This window comes from Trichechus manatus, unplaced genomic scaffold (assembly GCF_000243295.1).
Source record: "Trichechus manatus latirostris isolate Lorelei unplaced genomic scaffold, TriManLat1.0 scaffold00011, whole genome shotgun sequence".
NCBI lineage: Eukaryota > Metazoa > Chordata > Mammalia > Sirenia > Trichechidae > Trichechus > Trichechus manatus.
In genome coordinates, this window is record NW_004443947.1 from 8,912,177 (window position 1) to 8,934,468 (window position 22,292).

Here is a 22,292-nt window from a genome sequence, read left to right on the forward strand (position 1 = left end):
GTGCATAGGGTTGCTATGAGTTGCAACCGAGTCGACAGCACCTAACAACAATGTACCAGGCACTATTCTAAGCATTTGTCTATTATATATAATCATTTAATCATCATAAATCCCTATTAAAAAGTACAGAGCTATGACTTAAATATCAGCAATGTAGTTCCAGAGTCCATTCTCATAACATTATATTAAACTTCCTCTCAACAGACTGATAAAAAGCAATTCTCAAATGACAGTGTCAATTAATTAGCTGGACAGACCCTGAGATCCATCAATCTCTTAAATGTCTGTTTAACACATTGATTCCTAATCCTGAACTGTTCTCTAGCTGTCTCCCAAATCTTGACTGCAGATGAGAATGCGTAAGATTTGGGATAATTTCTAGTGAGTTTCCTACTTTTGATTCCCAAAGCACTCATCATAAAACCAAGTATATGTGACACATGAAATGAGTATTTGTTAAATAGTAGAATTTGAAATACGCAAACTTACATTTGTAGCCTTTTATTAATGTAAGTGTTAAAAAGCAATGATGTCACTTTAAGGACTAAGGTGCGCCTGACCCAAGCCATGTTGTTTTCAAAGGTCTCACACGCATGTGAAAGCTGGACAATGAATAAGGAAGACTAAAGAAGAATTGACGCCTTTGAATTATGGTGTTAGCGAAGAATACTGAATATACCATGGACTGCCAGAAGAACCAACAAATCTGTCTTGGAAGAAGGCTCCTTAGAAGCAAGGGTGGCAAGACTACGTCTCATATACTTTAGACACGTTATCAGGAGGGACCAGTCCCTGGAGAAGGATATCATGCTTGGTAAAGTAGGGTCAGCTAAAAAGAAGAAGACCCTCAACAAGCTGGATTGACATAGTGGCTGCAACAATGGACTCAAGCATAACAAAGATTGTGAGGATGGCATAGAGCCAGGCAGTGTTTCATACTGTTGTACATATAAGGTCGCTATGAGTTGGAACAGACTTGACAGCACCTAACAACAACAACAACATTAATGTAGACAGAGATATTTTGCCTACTAACTCTTGACAAAACAAGCCTACTTGAAAACAGACGAAGAATTAATCATACATGTAATTTTCACATTTCTTTGTTGGAAAGTTAGTATCAAAAATAATGGAGGCAGTATAATTTAGCCACCAAGGGCACCAAAAACCAAAAAACCCACTGTCGTCAAGTCAATTCCGACTTGCAGCAACCCTATAGGACAGAGCAGAACTGGCCCACAGGATTTACATGGAGTGGCTAGTGGATTCAAACTGCTGACCTTTTGGTTAGCAGCTAATCTCTTAACCACTGCACCACCAGGGCCCAGTATGGTTCAAATCCTGTCTCGATATCACTTACTAGGCAAGTTATTTAACTTCTCTTGGGTTTAATCTCCTTGTTTATAAAAATGAGAATGATAATAATACCTGGCTCATAAGTCTATGACAAGCATTAAATACTATTTTGCAGGAAAAGTACTCATAATGATGTCTGCTGCAAAGTAAGCGCTCAGTAAATGTTGGCTATTGTTACTATCATTTTTATTAAATAAAAATGACCCCCTTTTTAATGGTTTCTCTATTGTACCAACAAAATCATAAAACACACGAATATGTAACACTTGGCATATGTTCATTCTGAGCTATAGTTTAGAAGCTGCTCAAAGAAAATTAAGTCACAATATTTACAAATTTTTAAGTTGTTTCTTCCCCACCAAAGAGGCTTGTTACAATTAATGCTAGTTACAATTAGCCAAGTATACTTTCTTAGTGCTCTTTGTACAACAAACAAAAAACCCCTCTAAACTGAAAAAAATCTAAGCGAAAGACATTCAGAAGAACATTTGCTGAGTACCCACTATATGTCATGTTCTCTGGTGGGGATATAACTAAATAAGTACACGTATGGGGGAAGGTGGGAAGGAAGAGACCCTGAGTTCAAGGAATTCAGCCTAGTGAGGGAGAAAGATAAGGAAAAGAAATCACTGGATTTGCAATGCAGTGTGATTACCACACTGTCTAATAATAAGAAAATTAAAGATATTAAATACAGGACATGAATTTTTCAAATTTTAAATTCTGTATCCTTTAATTCATTTTATTCTGTGACCTTCAAATTCAGCTTTTTATATCAAAGAATGCCATGGAAAGCATGTAAACAATTGTGACCATTTTTACCCTAAAATTATGGTAAATATTAAATGGAAGTTTATTTATTTAGAAGAAACAGAATGCATATTTACTCTTTCCCTGTTTTAGAAAGTAATGATTTCTACTCTATTGTAAGAGAAACAGAAAAGGAATCATTTAACCCTTAGAAACTTAACAAGTATTGACTGAGTTAGGATTAGGGTTAGAAATGAACAACGAAATATAAAGTTCTTTTTATTAAGCTGCCAAATACATTTTTCATATTTAGCTGAGTGAGAAGCAATATTCCTTATAAACATTAAATCTTTCCCTAAACCTCAATAATTTTAGATTGACAGTCTTCAAAATAATAAATACGAAGAAGTTACTTTGGTTACAGAATTATAGACATAAAGTTTAAAGAACCATGTAAATCCATAACTAAACTGCATTTAGAAAAAAATATCCAATACATGAGTTTCGTATCTATAATTAAAAAAAAGTCTTATAATAAGACTAACTTTCCATTATAATTTTCTATTTATCCTGAAATGTTCAGGGCACTTGTTTTAGCAGCTGTACAAGCACAGAACATTTTTTCTTTAACAAAATAATTATTGCTGTAATAATCTGTAATTATGGTTTATAACTGCAATAATCCCAAAGAAATCAGTCATTACCATAAATCACAAGTAATCATTAACTACTGTTAATGACCTATTTCTTAGGGATTATTGTTTTTGTAAACCATGACCATATCACCACAAATATGAAAGAGCAAGACAATGTAATACAAATGAGATCATAATATAATAATAAACTTATTTTGTAACATTAAAAGCCATTAAGCATCTAAATTAAAGCACACATAACGAGGGCATATAATTTTCTTTGTTCAACACTAACAGAAGTGTTTAGTCTGCACAAAAGAAACTGAATACTACTACACACAGTAGCACAAACTAAAACCATGTTAGGCATTTTTTGTAATATAAAACTATCATTTTTGAGCAGACTAAAGATCTCTTTAAAAAGCAGACAGATTCCTTCCTACTATCCTTTTGATTAGAAGGCAGGAAAGAAATATTTATTAAAAGTTGTCTATGTGCCAGGCATTATATTAAAGACACTGAAATGCCATTTTATAAAAACTACATAGTACATCCAACTATAAAAACTCCTTAATTTATGTTAATCAAGAATTAGAATGCCTGACATTTCATTCAATAGATAGACCTATTTAATATTAATGTATTATTACATTTCAGTAAACCTCACTCATTATCTTAGAATATTTATGCTTTCATCCAATACCCTTTTGAAAGAAAATAGGTCTTTTATTTTTACAATTTAATCTGTAATATTTTATATGAAATGTATATAATGAATACATAAATTATGACATAAAATAAAACTTTATTACATCTGTGAACTCTTTATCCAACTTAACAACCAAGGCATTACCAATACTGCCACACCTACCTCCACATTCTTTCTCTAGCTCATCCCCCTACGTCCCACCCTAGAGGTAAAGAATATTTGGTATGTAGTATTCTCTAGGTATTTTTTCCAGTTTTACCACATATGCTTATATTTCTGAATATATTTTAAGTTTCACTTGTTTTTGAACTTTTAGAGTTTTATACTGTATATAACTTCCTGAGAACTGCTTTCTTCACTAAACATCTCATCTCTAAGACTCATTCTTGTTAAGTGTAACTGCAGTTCATTCATTTCTACTGTTGTATAATATTCCATTTTGCAAATATTTTAAACCACTTGCCTGAGAGTTGATTCTGACTCATGGCAACCCATTGTATATGAGAGTAGAACAGTGCTCGTATGGTTTTCAATGGTTGATTTTTCAGAAGTAGATTGTCATGCCTTTCTTCTGAGGCACCTCTGGGTGGACTCAAGACTTCCAACCTTTCAGTTAGCAGCTGAGTGCATTAACCATTTGCATCATTCAGGGACTTTGCATTTCCCGTATGACCCAACAATTCCAGTCTTAGGTATTTACTCAAGAAACATGAAAACTTAAATATGTACAAAGAAGTGTCGGCAAATGTTCACTGCACCATTATTCATAATAGCCAAAAACTTGAAGTGTAACCCATATGTCCATCAACTAGTGAATAAACTATGGTAAAGACACAGTGTAGAATACTATGCAGCAGTAAAAAGGAACAAAATATTAATACATCCTGTTTGAATCTCAAAAATATGCTGAGTGAACAAAGTCAAACACAAAAGATCACTTATTGTATGATTCTATGTTTACAGAAAGTCTAAAAAAGACAAAATCATAGTGACAGAAATCAGATCAGTGGTTTCCTGGGCCACGAGTTTGTGGGGGGGAGGGAAATCAAAGGGCATGAGAAAACTATTTAGGGTGAAGAAAATGTTCCCTACCTTGATTGTGGTTGTGGTTACAAGGCTATGTATAATTGCTGAACTCATCAAACTGTACATTTAAAAAAAAAAAGGAAAAAAAGATATTTGCAACTCTTATTAGACAAGGGGCCCATTTTTCATCTACAGCATTGGCAAAAATTTAAAAACCTAGCAATAATGTCCTGTGAAAACTATATGGAAATACTCTCACAGAATGCTGGTAGGCAAGTAAATTGGTATAGATCTTAGAAAGAGCAGTTTGGGAGTATTTATAAAAATTACAATACATTTACCCTTTCACCAACAAAAATTCCACTTGTAGGTATTTATCTTAAATTTGCATATATGTAAAAAGACATAGGTTAATCTCTGCAGCGTTAATTTTTTTATTGTGTACAATATTTATAACATAAAATTTTCCACTTTAACCATTTTAAGTGTACAATTCAGTGACATTAATTATATTCACAATGTTGTACAATCATCACCACCATCTAATCTAATTCCAAAATTTTTCATCACCTTTTCAAAAAGAAACTCTGTATCCATTAAGCAATAACTCCCCATTTTCCTCGCTCCTCAGGCTCTGGTAACCACTAAGTACTTTCTGTCTCTCTGAATTCGTCTATTTTAGATACTTTATATAAGGGGGATCATACAATATTTGCCCTTTTGAGTCTGACTTATTTTATTCAGCATAATGTTTTCAAGGTTTATCCATATCATACCATGTATTAGATTTTCTTTTTATGGCTGAATAATATTCCACTGTATGTATATACCACATCGTCTTTATTCATTCATCTGTGGTTTCTACCTTTTGGCTACTATGAATATTGCTGCAGTGAACACTGGTGTACAAGTATCTGTTTGATTCCCTGCTTTCAAATCTTAGGTATACAGCTAGGAGTGGAACTGCTGGCTCATATGGTAGTTCTACGTTTAACTTTTTCAGGAACTGCCAAGCTGATTCCACAGCAGCTATACCATTTTACATTTCTACTGGCAATAATGAGTAGGAATCAACTCGACAGCAACGGGTTTGGTTTGGTTTTTACCAGGGATGTACAACGTTCTGATTTCTCCACATCCTCGCCAACACTTCCTATTTCTGTTTTTCTGATAACAGCCATCCTAAACCAAAAAAAAAAAAAAAAAAAAAACAGTTGCTGTGGAGTCTACTGCATCAGAGTAGAACTGTGCTGTACAGGGTTTTCAATGTCTATTCAAGTCCTTTGCTCATTTTTTAAACTGGTTGTTGTTTTGGAGTTTTTAGAAGTCATTTACATATCTGGATATTAAACTCTTATCAGCTATATGATTTCCAAATATCTTCTCTCATTCTGTAGGTTTTCTGTTCACTTTCTTGATAATGTCCTTTGATGCACAGAAGTTTTTAATACTGATGAAGTTAAATTTATCTATTTTTTTCTTTCATTGCTCGTACTTTTAGTGTCACATCTAAGAATCCATTGCCAAATACAGGGTCTTGAAGCTTTACCTCTGTTTTCGTCTAAGAGTTTTAAGGTTCTGGCACTTATATTCAGGTGGCTGATCAATTTGGAGTTAATTTTTGTACATGGTTAGAGGTAGGGGGTCCAATGTCATTCTTTTTCATGTAGAAATACACTGTCCTAGCACCACTTATTGAAGAGACAATTCTTTCCCCATCAAGTGGACTTGGCACCTGTGTCAAAAATCAATTGGCCATGTATGTATGCGTTTATTTCTGGATCCTCTACTCTATTATATTGGTCTATATGTATATTCTTATGCCAGTATCACGCTGTTTTGATGACTGTAGCTTTATAGTCAGGTTTTGAAATAAGAAAATGGGAGTTCTCCAACTTTGTTCTTCTTTTCAAGATTGTTTTGGTTAGCCATAGGCCCTTAAAATTCCAGATGGATTTGAGGATCAGGTTTTCTATTTCTGCAAAAAAGACTGTTGGAATTTTGATAGGATCTGTATTGAATCTGTAGATCTTTGAGTAGTACTGACATCTCAACATTACGTCTTCTAAACCATGAACACAGGACGTCTTCTTGAATTTCTTTTAGGAATGTTCTATACTATTCAGTATATAAATCTTTCACCTCATTGGTTATATTTATTCCAAGGTACTTCATTCTTTTAGATGTTCTTGTAAATGAAACCGTTTTTCTTAATTTCCTTTTTGGAATGTTCATGACTCATTGTGATGGTTAAGGTTGTGTGACAACTTGGCTGCGCCATGATTCTCAGTGGTTTGGCAGTTGTATAGTTTGGTGGTTATGTAATAATGTAACTACCTCCATGATGAGATCTGCTATAATGTAATCACCTCCATGATGAGATCTGCTGTGAGCATCCAATCAGTTGAAATGGAGTTTCCTTGGGGGTGTGGCCTGCATCCAATATAGGTGGACTTTCTGGTAAAGCTTGCCGGCTTTAGCTCGCTCTAGATTCTACATCTGGCTTGTCATTATCTGACCTTGGGTACTCGGGACTTAAGCCAGTAGCCTGCATCTTACTACTAATCTTGGATTCATCAACCTCTGCAGCCCGTGAGCCAGCAGCCTGCCATCTGACCTGCTGATCTTGGGGTCATCAGCCCCTGCAGCTATGTGAGTCAGGAGAAGCCTCCAGCCTGACACCTGACCCATGGACATGGGACTTTCCAGCCTCTACAACCACGTGAGTCATTTCCTTGATATAAATCTCTCTCTCTCTCTCTACATACATACATATATATATGCTTCACTGGTTTTGCTTCTCTAGAGAACCCAGCCTAAGACATTTGGTACCAAAAGTGGGCCTTGGTGAGTAGAAGCCCATGTCGCTGAGCCCATGCATAACTTCCAATCTGCCACCATGGCCACTCTGTTCATGGCCTACTGCAATGATGGGAGTAGCTGGGAAAAGAGGATGACTGGTTTCCACAGAACGTGTCATTCTATCCATTTGATTGTTAAAATCTTCGTCTGCCAAGGTTATTCTTTGGTGAGCATTCATATGAGACACAAATATCTTCACTTCTTTGTTACACTCAGAGAGGTCTACCCACATACCACTTCCCCATACCTCGTCTCCAATTTTCCATTTGTGTTTCTTCCAAGTCCCTGACCATCCAGCTAAACCACTGGCTACAGCCACTGATGAGTACTCAATCTGCCAGCAGCAGAGACCAACACTGAGTCTCCAATATGACACCATTCTTTGAGGTGATCAGCCAGCAAACTGGTGGCAAGTTGATTCCATTGGACCACTTCCATCATGGAAAGCGCAGCATTTTGTTCTTACTGGAATAGACAATTACTCTGGCTACAACTCTGCCTTCCCTACACAGCAATGCTTCTGCCAAAACTAGCATCCATGGACTTACAGAATGCCTTGTCCACCCTTATGGTATCCCACACAGCATCACCTCAGATCAAGGGACTCACTTCACAGCAAACGAAGTGTGGCAATGGGCCGATGCTCATGGACTTCACTGGTCTTAAACTATGTTCCCCGTCATCCTGAAGCAGCTGGCTTGGACAGAACGATGGAATGTCCCTCTAAAGACACAATATGGTGCCAGCTAGGTGGCAATACCTTGCATGGTTAGTACAATGTTTTCCAGGAGGCTGTATATGTGCTAAACCAGTGTCCAATATATGGTGTTGTTTCTCCCATAGCCAGGATTCAAGGGTCCAGGAGTCAAGGGGTGGAAATGGAAGTGACATCATTCACTATTACCCCTAGTGATCCATTCAAAAAATGTTTGCCTCCTGCCACCTGGACCCTATGCTCTGTGGGTCTAGAGGTCTTAGTTCCAAACGGAGGGATGCTCCCACCAGGAGACACAACACTGATTCCACTGAACTGGAAGTTAAGAATGTCATCCAGACACTTCGAGCTCCTCATGCCCCCGGAAAAACAGGCAAAGAAGGGAGTTACTATACTGGCTGGTGTGACTGATTCTGACTACCAAGAGGAAATCAGAGTGATATTACATAATGGAAGTAAACGAGAATATGTCTGGAATACAGGAGGTCCCTTAGGATATCTCTTAGTACTACCATGCCCTGTAATTAAAGTCAGTGAAAAACTATAGCAACCCAATTCCAACATGACTACTACTGGCACAGAACCTCCACAAATGAAGGTTTGGGTCACCCAAACAGGCAAAGAACCACAACCACTGAGGTGCTAGCTGAGGGTAAAGGGAATATGGAATGGGTGATGGAAGAAGGTGGAAATACCAGCTATGACCATGTGATGAGTTGCAGAAACGAGGACTGTAATTGTTACGAGTATTTCTGTCTTGTATGTGTGCACCAAATATTTTTGTTTTCTTCACTTATAAAATATAAGATGCAAACAGGGCTAGTGTGTTTTGGTTATATGTGTGTTAGCTGTAACATGTTAGGTTTAAGTATGACTTCATAATTGTCTTTATCTAGAGATTATGTATGGTTTAGGAAATGTGTACAGGTGCCAAGTTGACAAGGGGTGGACTGTGATGGTTAAGGTTATGTGTCAACTTGGCTGGGCCATAATTCTCAGTTGTTTGACAGTTATGATGTAGTTTGGCAGTTATGTAATGATGTAATCACCTCCACGATGAGATCTGATATAATGTAATTACCTCCATGAAGAGATGCCTATGAATAGCCAATCAGCTGAAAGGGAGCTTCTTTGGTAGTGTGGCCTACATCCAATATACATGGACTTTCTGGCAAAGTTTGCTGGCTTTTGCTTGTTCTGGATCCTGCATTCAGCTCGTCATCATCTAACCTCTAGTTCTTGGGACCTGAGCCAGCAGCCTGTCGTCTGACCTGCCGATCTTGGGTTCATCAGCCCCTACAGCTATGAGTGAGTCAGGAAAAGCCTCCAGCCTGACACCTGACCAATGGACATGGGACTTTCCAGCCTCTGCAAGTGCATGAGCCATTTCCTTGATACAAATCTCTCTCTCTCCATATATATATGTGTATATATACACATACATACACATACATCCTTCATTAGTTTCTGGGGTCTTAACGCTATAGGGTCACTATGAGTCAGAATCGACTCAATGGCAATGGGTTTAATGATATTAGGTAAGAAAAAGGGTTTCACTGTCAAATAAATTTAAAAAACAAACTATGATAAGCAGATTTCTTTCCTGAAGGACTTCTCAAAACCTTTTTTTTTTTTTTTTTGGTATTTCAGTCCCTCTTTTTACTGTACTTTAGAGGAAGGTTTACAGAACTAGCTAGCTCATTAAACAGTTAGTACACACCTTGTTTTATGACATTGGTTAACAACCTCATGACATGTCAACACTCTCCCTACTCGACCTTGGTTCCCTATTACCAGCTTTCCTGTTCCCTCCTGACTTCTACTCCTTGCCCCTGGGCTGGTGTGCCCCTTTAGTCTCATTTTGTTTTATGGGCCTGTCTAATCTTTGGATGAAGCGTGAACCTCAGGAGTGACTTTGTTACTGAGCTAAAATGGTGTCCAGTGGCCATACTCTTGGGGTTTCTCCAGGCTCTGTCAGACCAGTAAGTCTGATCTTTCTTTATGAGTTAAGAGTTTTGTTCTACATTTTTCTCCAGCTCTGTCTGGGACCTTCTGTTGTGATCCTTGTCAGAGCAGTCAGTACCGTAGTCAGGCAACATCTAGTTGTACTGGACTCAGTCTGGTAGAGGCCATGGAGTTGTGGTCCATTAGTCCTTTGGACTAATCTTTCCCCTGTATCTTTAGTTTGCTTCATTCTCCCTTGCTCCCGAAGTGACCAGTGGCCGCTCACAGGCTTTTCAGACCCCAGATGCTACTCACCAAAATAGAATGTAGAACATTTTCTTTATAAACTACGTTATGCCAATTGAACTACATGTTCCCCAAGACCATGGTTCCCACAAAATCCCATGCTGGATTTTGACAACTGCATTTTCTACATCAATTGAGATTACTATTATTATTGCCTTTTGTTCTATTAATGCAGTATATTACAGGGAATGATTTTATGTTGAACCACCCTTACACTCCTGGGATAAACACCCTTTGGCCATGGTGTATAATCTTTTTAATCTGTTGTTGGATTCAGTTTGCCAAAATTTTGTTGAGGATTTCTGCATCTATATTCATAAGAGATACTGGTCTGTAATTTTCTTTTCTTGTGATATTTTTATCTGGCCCTGGTAGCAGGGTAATGCTGGCCGTTACAGAATTCAGTTAGGAAATGTTCCCTCCTAACACTTTTGTAAGAGTTTGAGAAAAGTTTTCTGGAAGAGTTTGAGAAGGACTGATATTAACTCTTCTTTAAATGCTTGGCAGAATTCACCAGTGAAGCCATTCCATCCTGGACTTTTCTTTGTTGGGAGGTTTTTTGATCACTGATTCAATGTCTTTATTTGTTACATGTCTGCTGAAATTTTCTATTTTTCTTGAGTCATTTTTAGATAATTTGTGTGTTTCCAGGAATTTGTCTAAAATTCTATTTCATCTAGGTTATCTAATTTGCTGGTGTACAAATTATTTGGAGTATTCACCTATAATCATTTTATTTCTGTAGTCAGTAGTAATGTCCCCACTTTCATTTCTGATTTTAGTAATTTGAGTCTTCTCTGTTTTTTCATTTGTCAGTCTAGCTATAAGGTTTGTGATTTTGTTGTTTTTTTTTTAAAGAACCAATTTTTTGTTTCATTGATTTTATTGTTTTTCTATTCTCCATTTCACTTGTCTCCACTCTAATCTTTGTTATTTCCTTCCTTCTGCTGGCTTTAGGTTTCGTTTGCTCTCCTATTTCTAGTTCCTCAAGGTGTAAAGTTCAGTTATTAATTTGAGATCTTTCTTGTTTTGTAATACAGGCATTCAGAGCTATAAATTTTCCTCTGAGCATTGCCTTCACTATGAGCAGCATTTGTTTTAATAGCAGAAGACTGAAAATGTCTGTGAATAGTGGAGGGAATGGTTAAATAAATTGATACATTAAAACAAGAAAATATAATACATCTATAAAAAATAAGAGTTCTCTATATATGGACTTGAAAATAGATATGGAATACATTGTTAAATGAAAGAAAGCAAGGAACAGAACAGTGAGTGTGGTACGTCACACTCTACATAAATAAGCGGGAATAAGAATTTATATATTTATAATTGCTTGCGTATGTATTTAGAAACTCTGTAAATACATGACAAACTAATAAGAATGGTTACTTGATGGCATGAACAATGGGAGGACGGAGTATATGATGGAGAGAGAATATATTTTTGATTTTTAAAATTTTGGACAACGCATATACATTATGTCTTCACAAAAATTAAACCCCACTGTTGTCGAGTAGATGCTGGCTCAAAGTAACACAAAAATTAGGTAAATTAATTAAAATAAAGTCTTATATAAAAACAACTAAGAATTTCTGCTCATGAAAAGACATATTAAATGATGTGTATAGACAGGTCACAAACTCGCAGATGATACTTACAATTCAAGTAATTAAAGGATTAGTGTCAAAAATATATAAAGAACTCCTATCAGTAAGAGAAAGACAAACAATCCAAAGGTGGAGAGACAGGGAAATGAACAAAAGATGTGAACATACATTTCATAATGATGACATAACTATCAGTCAATAAACATGAAACAATGCTAATCTTCATTAATAATCAGGGAAATAAAAATTAAAATACTCAGCAATACATCACTCCAACTAGACTGGAGAAAATTTAAGTTTAATATTATGGGCTGTTAGCAAGGATGTAGATCAGAGGTCAACAAACTACAGCCTGTGAGCCAGCGGCCTGTTTTTGTAAATAAAGTTTTACCGGAACATAGCCACACCTATTCCTTTACAAATGGTCTACAGTTGCTTTCTAGCTACAACGGCAGAGTTGAGAAGTTGAGGCAGAGACCGTATGATCAACCAGCGCAAAACATTTACTATCTGGCACTTTAAAAAGAAGTAAACAGTTTGGCATTATCAGCTTTAGAGCTGAATATGTACAGGATATATTTAATAATCTTTACAGCAGAACTGATAGCATTCACAAAAACCAGAGAAAACACAAATACTCATTGACAAGAGAATGCATAAATAAATTGTGGCATATTCAAACAACAGAATAGTGCATAACAGTGAAAATGCGTGAACTACAGCTATATGCATCAACATGCACCCTCATAAATGCAATACTGAGAAAACAACAATACAAGTTGTAGAAGAAAAAATACAGTATGATTCCATTTGTATAAAACTCAGAACTATGCAAACTACATTTTTAAAGAATACATATACAGTAAAACTATGAAGAAACGGTATAAATTGATTAACACAAAATTCAAGATTGTAGCTACCTTCTGCTGGTAGGCGAGGTAATAGATTTAGGAAGAGGGGAGCTTCAAAGGTATTAGTATTGATCTATTCTTTAATCTAGGTGACGGTGTTTGTTGCTGCTATTCTCTAAGTCTCAATATACACAAACATCCTTTATATATGTGTTTCATATTTAATAATTTTTAAAACTCTACTAAAAAAAAAAAGAAATCAATCACAAAAATACTAAATGTTTCAAAATGCATTAGTTCTCCCTGATTCAATTTATAAATGAGACTGCAATAAAAGAGAGACAACACTTAGAGGTTAACTACTCACTGTCCCCTCAGCACTGCTGTGCAACTCAATGATGGATTGATGGACGGATAGATGGAAAGCATTTTAAGAAAATGTTATGCAAATGTAAGAGAGAATCTTTTAAAGAATTTTTTAAGAAATAGTTAAGACAGAAAATAATTGGAAGTAAATTTGATTATCATCCCTTACCAAACTCACTTTGCAAACCAAGATAAAAGAAACAAATATGAAAGAAAGAAACAAACATCCTGGAACTATAATTAAATTGTCTCCTATTAGAAATTCCATTCTCATAATTCATCTCATTTAAACAATGTGAATAATGTACTTACTTATTTTAATTCCTTGCTATGTTCCTGAAAGAATTTAAAGGGATACAAGAAAATAAATTATCTCCTTCCACAACAAAGAATATTAAAGAGAAAACTGATGAGGAAATTGGGGAATGAAAGAACAATAATATCATGGTGAAAGTTAATACAGCAAATGTAAAACTATGATGAGGTTTGATAAAATTTTTAACTGGGCTGCAATTTGCCTCTGAATTTCCAATCAGCTACAACAAAGCAGGAAATATAATTAGTTAAAAGATATTATTGAGTTAACAAACTATCTGCTCAAGAATCATTATCCACTTTTCCTGATACTGATTTCAAAGAGAAATACTTCCTGTGAATCTTCTAAAGGAAAACAAAACATTAACCATCAAGCCATCAAAATACCCAGAAGGTTAATAAAATTAAAGGTTTATTAGGGGCCCAGGAGTTGGGGAAATACATAAAAATGATCTGCAAAAAAACTATTAAATAAAGTGATTAATGGTGCTAATTAAAATTCAACTTAATATTCATAAACTAGTCATATAAAATTTACTGACCTTCCTGAACTGCCATGTCCACAGTTATCCCAGAAGCTGAATGTAGAAGTTTTTGGTAATTCTGTGCATTTTGGTCAAACAACTGTACAAGAAGAGTGCATGTCTTTTCATATTCACATCTACTGACAGTGCACAACTGCTCCAGCTGCTGAAACACAGTAGCGGTATCATCCAGTGGATCATCTAAATTATCTCTGCAAATATATAAAAACCAAGTATACGAATGGCATTAGAATATTATTAATAATTATTAATGAATACTATTAATTAATTATTATTAATTCCCACCAAAAATAAACTTTTTTATGTTAAATAAAAAATTCTATGATGGATAAAGAAATAAAAGACAAAGGGATCAGAAAGGAAGAAATAAAACTACCTATATTTGAAGAAAGGAGCCCTGGTGGCACAGTGGTTAAGCACTTGGCTGCTAACCTAAAAGTTAGCAGTTTAAACCCACCAGCCACTCTACGGAAGAAAGATGCGGCAGTGTGCTTCTGTAAAAATTACAGTCTTGGAAACCCTACGGAGCAGTCCTACTACTCTGTCTTAAACCAAAACCAAACCTGTTGCTGTCAACTCAATTCTGACTCATAGCAACCCTATAGGACAGAGTAGAACTGTCCCATAGAGTTTCCAAGAAGTGGCTGGTGGATTCAAACTGCCAACTTTTTGGTTACTAGCTGTAGCTCTTAATCACTGTACCACCAGGGCTCCTATAGGGTTGCTATTAGTGGTCAGAATTGACTCAACGGCACTGGTTTTTTTGGTATATTTGAAGACAACATGATTACCTACATAGAAAATGCCAAAGAATCCATTAAAAAAAGAAGTAGAACTAATAAGTGAGTTTACCAAGGTCACGGAACACAAGGCAATATACAATTCAAATGTATTTCTATATATCTCAATGAACAACTGAAATTGAAATTTAAACAGTATCATACAAAGGCACATAAAATACTAATTAAATCTAACTAAACATACGAAAGATCTGAATGTTGAAAACTACAAAACACTGATGGAAAAAGTCTAAGAAGATCTAAATAAATGAAAAGATAGACATATTCATGGGTTGATAGACTCAAACCTGTTGAGATGTCAAATCTCCCCGCAAGTCAACAGATTCAATGCAATCCTAGTCAAAATCCAGCAGAATTTTTTTTCAGAAATTGACAGACTGATTCTAAAATTTTCATAGGAAAGCAAAGGAGCTAGAAGAGTCGAAAGAATTTTGAAAAGGGAAAACCAAATTCAAGGGCTCATATTCAAGATAACTCACAGAGCTGTACACTAAGGGTTTTTTTATGGTAGGTAAATTATACCTCAATTAAAAAAGTTATAAAATGCAAAAGATGAAACTAAAACATAAACATCTAGTTTTTCAATACCTCACAACTACAGCAACAGATTCCAATCGAGAAGTGATAAAGGCCTTCGTGATTTCTGGTGCATAAGTGTCTAATAGATGGGGCTCAGTTGATTTCACAAAAGGAACTGATGCTACCATCCTTTGCCACAGAGTTAACAAATAATAAACACTGTTGGGAGCAAATTCCCAATGCTACAAAGAAATAAAGCAAAAGTTACTTAAAATTGCATTCAGTTTTCCTAAAATAAGAATTACAGAGGCAAGACTATTACACATTCATTTTAAAATTAACTGTTCTTTTGTTTTCATAAGCAATGAACACTTAATATAGCAAATTTTGTAAATGTAAAAAAGTATAAAGAAACAATCTCTCATTATTCTACCACCCAGAAATGATCACTGTTAAAATGTTTGTGTATTTCCTTCAAATCATCTTCTTTCCACGTTTTTTTTTTTTTCAGAGTTGGCATTGTGAAGAAAATATGGTTTTATAACCCCTCCCCTAGATTTATAAAATGAATTTTTCCATGTTAATACAATCTGTAAAAATATTCTTTTATTTCTTTACATGGATTTACTACAACTTCTCAGTCATTATTAGATATTTAAGTGGTTTCTAAATCTTTATAAATACTGCAATGAACTTTTTTACCTAAAACTTTGTAATGAAAATATTTGCAAAGCACCTAAATTAACAGACATTAAAAAAAAAAAAAAAAAAAAAAAAAAAACCTCCCAACAAATGATAGCAAGAAATTGTGTTAAAAGTGTCTATAGTTTAACATCAACTACATATTTTTACTCACCTGGAGGCTGGTAATTGTAAAATTAGCTATCAATCTGATAACTTCAGGATACTCCTTCACCATAACTAATTCTCCCAGCTGATAATTTGTCTTTAAACGAGCCAAAAATCGACAAAATTCATGATAATTACCTGGATCAGACAAACCCTAAATTATGAGACAAAAAGAAAGGCTTTTAAACATACTTAGAAACAGACCAAGCTAGTAAGCTATTACACCATGAATAAAATTTCAAGCGTATTTTATTAAGTGTCCCAGTTTTTATAAATATTTATGGTACTTTGTGTCACTGGGTAGATAACAATGGGAAAAAAAAAAAAAAAAGTGATACCTGCTAGATTTAATGTTGTCATTAATGATTAATAATAGAGACGTCAAAGTAGAGGCTTTAGAAGAAACTTTGCACCATGATGACTGAATTATAATGTTTGGGGACATTATATTACACTAAAATTGTGTGTGTGAGTACGTATTATGGTCTAAACAGAAGTTAACAGACGACTTAGAAAATATTTACAATGAAAAATACAAACGGGCTCTTGAAACCTTGGAAAAGAGCAGTACAAACTGGACTTAAGTTAAATGGTGTGTGTGTGCACACAGATAATAGAAATTTCTTTTAATACAACAAGTACTTATCAAGAGCCTATAGGCCCAGGCCCTCAAGCAACTCCTCATCTCTAAGTAAACAGTCATTCAAACAATGGAGAACAGAAAAGTTTAACAATATTATCTCCAAGACACAGAGTTAACTTTTTGGGAAGGATAGGTTAGAAGGCAAGACCAAGAAAGGTGCCCCTAGTTGTCTGTGAGCTCCTTCGGAACAGGGCATATGTGTTATTAGTCTGAGCACTTTACCACTAAGCACTGTATCTGGAACAAAGCAGAATTCAAAAACTATCTGTTTAATACTAAAAGAAGTTCTAAGAAATTTCACTCACATGAGCTCCATTAAAGCATATAAAATAGTGTCTAATCATTAAGGGCAAATTGCAGAAAGTTATTTTGTACTCATAGGTCTTTTGGTACATTTATAATGCTAAAGTAATTAATATAGTATCCAAACTAAATTATACAGCCCTTAAACATTAACGTGAGAATGTTGGAAAATCATTTAAAAGAACTATCTGGCATTTGCATATTATCTCCTCGTATTGGCTGACGACAGTGAATCAAACAACTAAAATTTTTAAAGTATATTGGTAAAATTCCAGTTATCAGAAAACAGGTACATTTCACAGCTATGCTAACACTGAAAAGATAAAACAAACATATGTTAACACATAAAACACTCCTGAGAATAGCTTGTAATATACCCAACTTTTTTAAAGCAAGCACATTTTCTTTCTGTAAAAGATATTACACGCCTCCCCAAAGTTATTAACAACAAAGAGACTTAGATACACCTCCTTAATCATCACTTAACCTTTAAAATCTGTACTTTAATTATAAATATTTTAAACCAAAAACAAAATAGAAAGTTAAAAAAAAATTGTATTTAGGCACCCAAAACCACTCACTAATAACAACTTCACAATTCTCTGAGATGAGTATTACCTTAGAAGCTCTGTTCTTAATGTAGACAGTACATTTAAAGTCTACAAATTCTTATTTGTCCACAAGAGGGCAAAAAGACATTCTTTCATAATTTAAAGCCACTTCTTCCATTATTAACATTCAGATTTATATTACGTTTTCCAGTTCAGAAGGCAGATATAACTCTGAATTAATCACTTCAGTAACTTAAGAAGTGCAAGCAAAGAAATTCAGTACAATGGTAAAAGGCAAAAACATAGTAACAAGATACATCAACCCTTTATATTCACCTAAAGGAATGGAAAAAATAAAAGATGGGGAACACATAAGTCTGTCAGGTAAATATGCATTTTTTAAAACTGCCCAAAAAAACTGCTACAAATGAGACCTGAAGAAGAGGAATATGATACTTTATATCTTCTTGCAGAATTATAATAAATTCATGCTGAGTTTATCATGCACCTTTGGGCAGAAAAACTGTATTTCTATATGCTAAGTATTAATTAAATTACTTCATAAATACCTGAGGGTTTTCAAGTATCCTCTTTACTCCTTTAATTAAATTACCAAGGTACCTGGCACGTTCAGGACTGCTAAATAAGGACCTTCTTGTAGAAGCAAACTGAACTAAACACGAAAGTGCCTAAAAACAACAACAAAATGTATTTAAATTTTAAAAGCAGCTATGGCCACATGTAATGAATACAAGTCTTTACATTAAAAATTTTTAATGATAAAAAAGCATTATAGAATCTAAAAATAATGAACGCTAAACATTATCAACCACCATCATCACCCACAGCCCTTCTACCCCACCACTAAAATTCCTATTTGTGTGTATTCCCCTCTAATACTTTTTCATAGACCAAATCTGCCAGAGCAGTGCCTGGACAAGTGTATATTCAAAGGGCTTTACAATTGATTCTGATGCCCAGCTCTGTTTGAGAACCACTGAACCAGGTTTTGTACCAAAAATAGTTTTGTGGTGGAATATGTTTATGAAACTCTGCACATTATGCACTGAGGTATCCTCAAGGGGAAAACAATCCTGTAATTTACTTAATCCAACCTGTCCCAAACTTATATGGTCATGGAATATTTTACCCACACCATTCATTAATATCTATCTTAAGAACAGTTTAGAAAATGCTGCTAGAAGAATTACATACCCTATAAATTCCTAAAGAGTATCTGTGGTATAGCTGCCTTCCTAAGGTCTTCGATATTGTACCAGACAATCTCACTACTTGGGTTCTTAATTGTACTGCTGATACTCAATGAAGTCAGCCTGATCATTGACTGAGAGACCCCCAAATTGGCAACTTTGAATCCAAACTGGCCCACATATGTTTTGCTTTGGTCCATATATATTTGTTTGCCCACTTTAAAGAAAAAAAAAATTAGAATGAGCTGTCAATATTTAGGTATTTAAGATAGGAGATTTCACAGATGAAAAATGTTTGGCTCTCTTGGCTAAGTGTGAGAATAGGGACAAAAATCAGAGCATGCCCTTTCTAAATTTTCTCCAGTTTGTCACAGCCCCCACTGTTAGAAGTAACAAATAAAAACCCTCTGTCATGGGTTGAATTCTGTCCCCCCAAAATATCTGCCAACTTGGCTAGTTCATGATTCCCACTATTGTATGACTGTTTACCATTCTGTCATCTGATGTGATTTCCCTATGTGTTGTAACTCCTATCACTATGATGTAATGAGATGGATTAGTGGCAATTATACTGATGAGGTCTACAAGATTAGATAGTGTCTTAAGCCAATCTCTTCTGAGATATAAAAGACAAAAGAGAGGAGAGAGACATGGGAACCTCATACTCCCAAGAAAGCAGCGCCGGGAGCAGAGTGCGTCTTTTGGACCTGAGGTTCCTGCACTGAGATGCTCCCAGAGCAGGGGAAGATTGATGACAAGGACCTTCCTCCAGAGCTGACAGAGAAAGCCTTCAAGCCCTGAAGCTGACACCCTGAATTTGGACTTCTAGCCTACTAGACTGTGAGAAAATAAACTTCTGTTTGTGAAAGCCATCCACTTGTGGTATTTCTGTTATAGCAGCACTAGATAACTAAGACACCCTCCCTAAGCAATTCTGATGTGCAGAAGGTTTAGGAACCACTAGTGTATTAAAAATAGCCAGGGCTTTTAGGCCAAAAAGATCTGGGTTTGAATTTTAGCTACAATATGTACTTTGCTGCCTGGGGGGATGTCACTTAGCCAGTCTGGGTCTGTTTCCTCCTCTATATAGTGAGGGTAATAATACTAACCTTGGAGGGCCACTACAAAGATTAAATGAGATAAGGACCAAATAACACGGCCTGCTCAATAAATGTCACTTTCTCTCAAAGTGGCTATTTTACACTTTCTATTTTAAGCACTGGTACCTTTGTTTCATCCCAAAACATAATTGGACATGAAACCATGGTTTCTATACACTGAAAAGCAAGACTGTGCTGGTTGAAAGTTAAAAGGCTGGAGCTCTACAGCACCACCTGGAACATTAGTGCCCTGTGAAACCCAGTTTGAAAACCACCACCTTAACACCCTAGATTCAAAAAGAGACATGTTTTTGTTTTTGTTTTTAAAAGGGGGTATTTTTGTGAACCTGTTCCTCCCTTCTAGGAGACAGCAAATCTAAACAAATATACTGCTCATGTGTACCTTAAATCTGGAACATCTTTTCTCAGGAAATGGCAATATTACAATTCCCTAATTTTCCTCGTGCAAGCTTAAATATTAAACTGACAACTTTTTTAAAAAACCTCACCTGGTCTGTTTTAGATTCCACAAAGATAAGCCCCATGGTCTCAAAATTAGACATAACTAAAAGGTTTCAAGGATTTTTTGAACATGAATTTGATTCAAAAAACAAATGAACAACTAGAGTTGTTCTTTCCTTATAGAATCCTAATGTGATGAGCACAAAATCAAGTAAATCCACTTCACTTCTCACTTAGAGAGCTCGTGGGGGCTGCCTGTCAAGCCTAAGACATGGAGCCAGGCGGGGTTGAAGAAAGAGTTAGAGAGAGACTAAGAGAAGGGAAGGTGGAGGTGGGTGGCAGAAGCTAGACTAAGGCCCAGAAGAAGGGATTGGGACTGAGTTGGAAGTAAGGTATACTTAGAGACTGGTAAGTTGTCCTGGCTCTGGGCAGGGGCTAAATCAACAGTTATTGGTTCTGGGCTCAACAGTGAAATGGAATGGACTGTTGACATAAATATAATCTGGCAAATAGTTTAAGCAATATACATCCCACAAGACTTAAAAAGAATTTTTTGTGAGAGGTAATCACTGAACACGTGGAAAAGCCCAATCATGAATGTATGTAAATAGAATTTTTTTTTAGTAAGTATACACCACCCCTTAACTTCATACAGGTACTTTTTAATGAAGTAATGAATGATTTTTACTTACTAACTGAGACAGGAGTGGTGGAAATGAATGATACAAATTGAAGAAAAGATCCAATGTTTCTGGTTCCAGGAAAACTGAAAAAAAAAAAAAAAAAATTTTTTTTCCCCTAATGCCATACTTGTAATTCATAGGGTACTTTTTCTTGCAGTGATCATAACATAGTAAAATATTATCACATAAAGCGAGAACTCCAAGACCTCTGCATGTGGTCACTCTTTTCAGTTCTGCCAATTTTTAACTCCTAGGTATTTTCTTTTGAAAGATAAAATAATAGAGACATAGAAGTTAACTAGGTAAGATGTTCCACATTTCTATGTAGCATATATAGTTCTTACTGGGAGAATCTTCTATTTTTGCTTGTATTAAACTAACAAACATTATTTGAAAATTAAATAGTACCAAAAAGTACTGAAAAGTTTATAGTAAAAAAAATAGCTGAATCTATCCCATTCCAGCCACCTTCCAACTTTTTTAGCTATATTTATCTCCATATTTCCAAGTAATATGCTATATTACTATGCCCGTTTTGACTGTTTTACTTCAGACATCAACTGAATTCCTATTACAGTAGGAATTTCTATTCCTATGACAAACATATGAGCCTTCAGCTCTCTAACCACTCACCCTTCAACCCTATGACCCCCACCACTCTCTCTACAATCCATCCTCTCTCATAAAATCCATTCACTATATCACAATTTGGGGTTAAATCAATGCTCAGGAAGTCCCTTTTCCCAGATTCCGTATCTTACTCTTTCTTGGCTTGTACGTTGAGCAGCTTCCCAAGAATAGGAACATAAGGGTAAATTTTGGGAGAGACAGCATGTTCAAAAATGTCTTTATTCTATCTTGATAATTTGGGTCTAGTTTAAAAGTTATTTTCCCTCAGAAATCTGAGGATATTAACTGCATTGTCTTCTAGCTTCCAGTGCTGTTGTTGGGAAGTCTAATACCATTTTACCCCAATTTTTGTAGGTGACTTAATGTGTTCCTTCTAGAATATTTCTGAATCTTCTCTTTATCCTATTCTCAAATGTCATGATTATGAGGCTTAGTGTATCTCTTTTTTCATTCATTACGTTGGGTACCTGGCAGGACCTTTCAATCTGAAAATTTATGTTCTCAGTGCTGAAAACTTTGTATTATTTGTTTGCAAATTTTCTTGTTTTCTC

General features: G+C 35.4%; 1 protein-coding gene across 1 annotated transcript in view; it reads right to left on the minus strand.

Moving 5' to 3' along the window:
* The window catches only part of LOC101355928 (ran-binding protein 17), a 110,298-nt gene that overhangs the window by 48,490 nt on the left and 39,516 nt on the right, over nt 1-22,292 (minus strand). Inside the window, exons 8-12 of the mRNA XM_023726509.1 lie at nt 21,121-21,194; nt 18,225-18,344; nt 16,166-16,312; nt 15,379-15,551; nt 13,988-14,181 (exon numbers count right to left, since the gene is read on the minus strand). Coding sequence (XP_023582277.1) covers nt 13,988-14,181; nt 15,379-15,551; nt 16,166-16,312; nt 18,225-18,344; nt 21,121-21,194 — 708 coding nt within the window. The remainder of the gene's footprint in view (nt 1-13,987; nt 14,182-15,378; nt 15,552-16,165; nt 16,313-18,224; nt 18,345-21,120; nt 21,195-22,292) is intronic.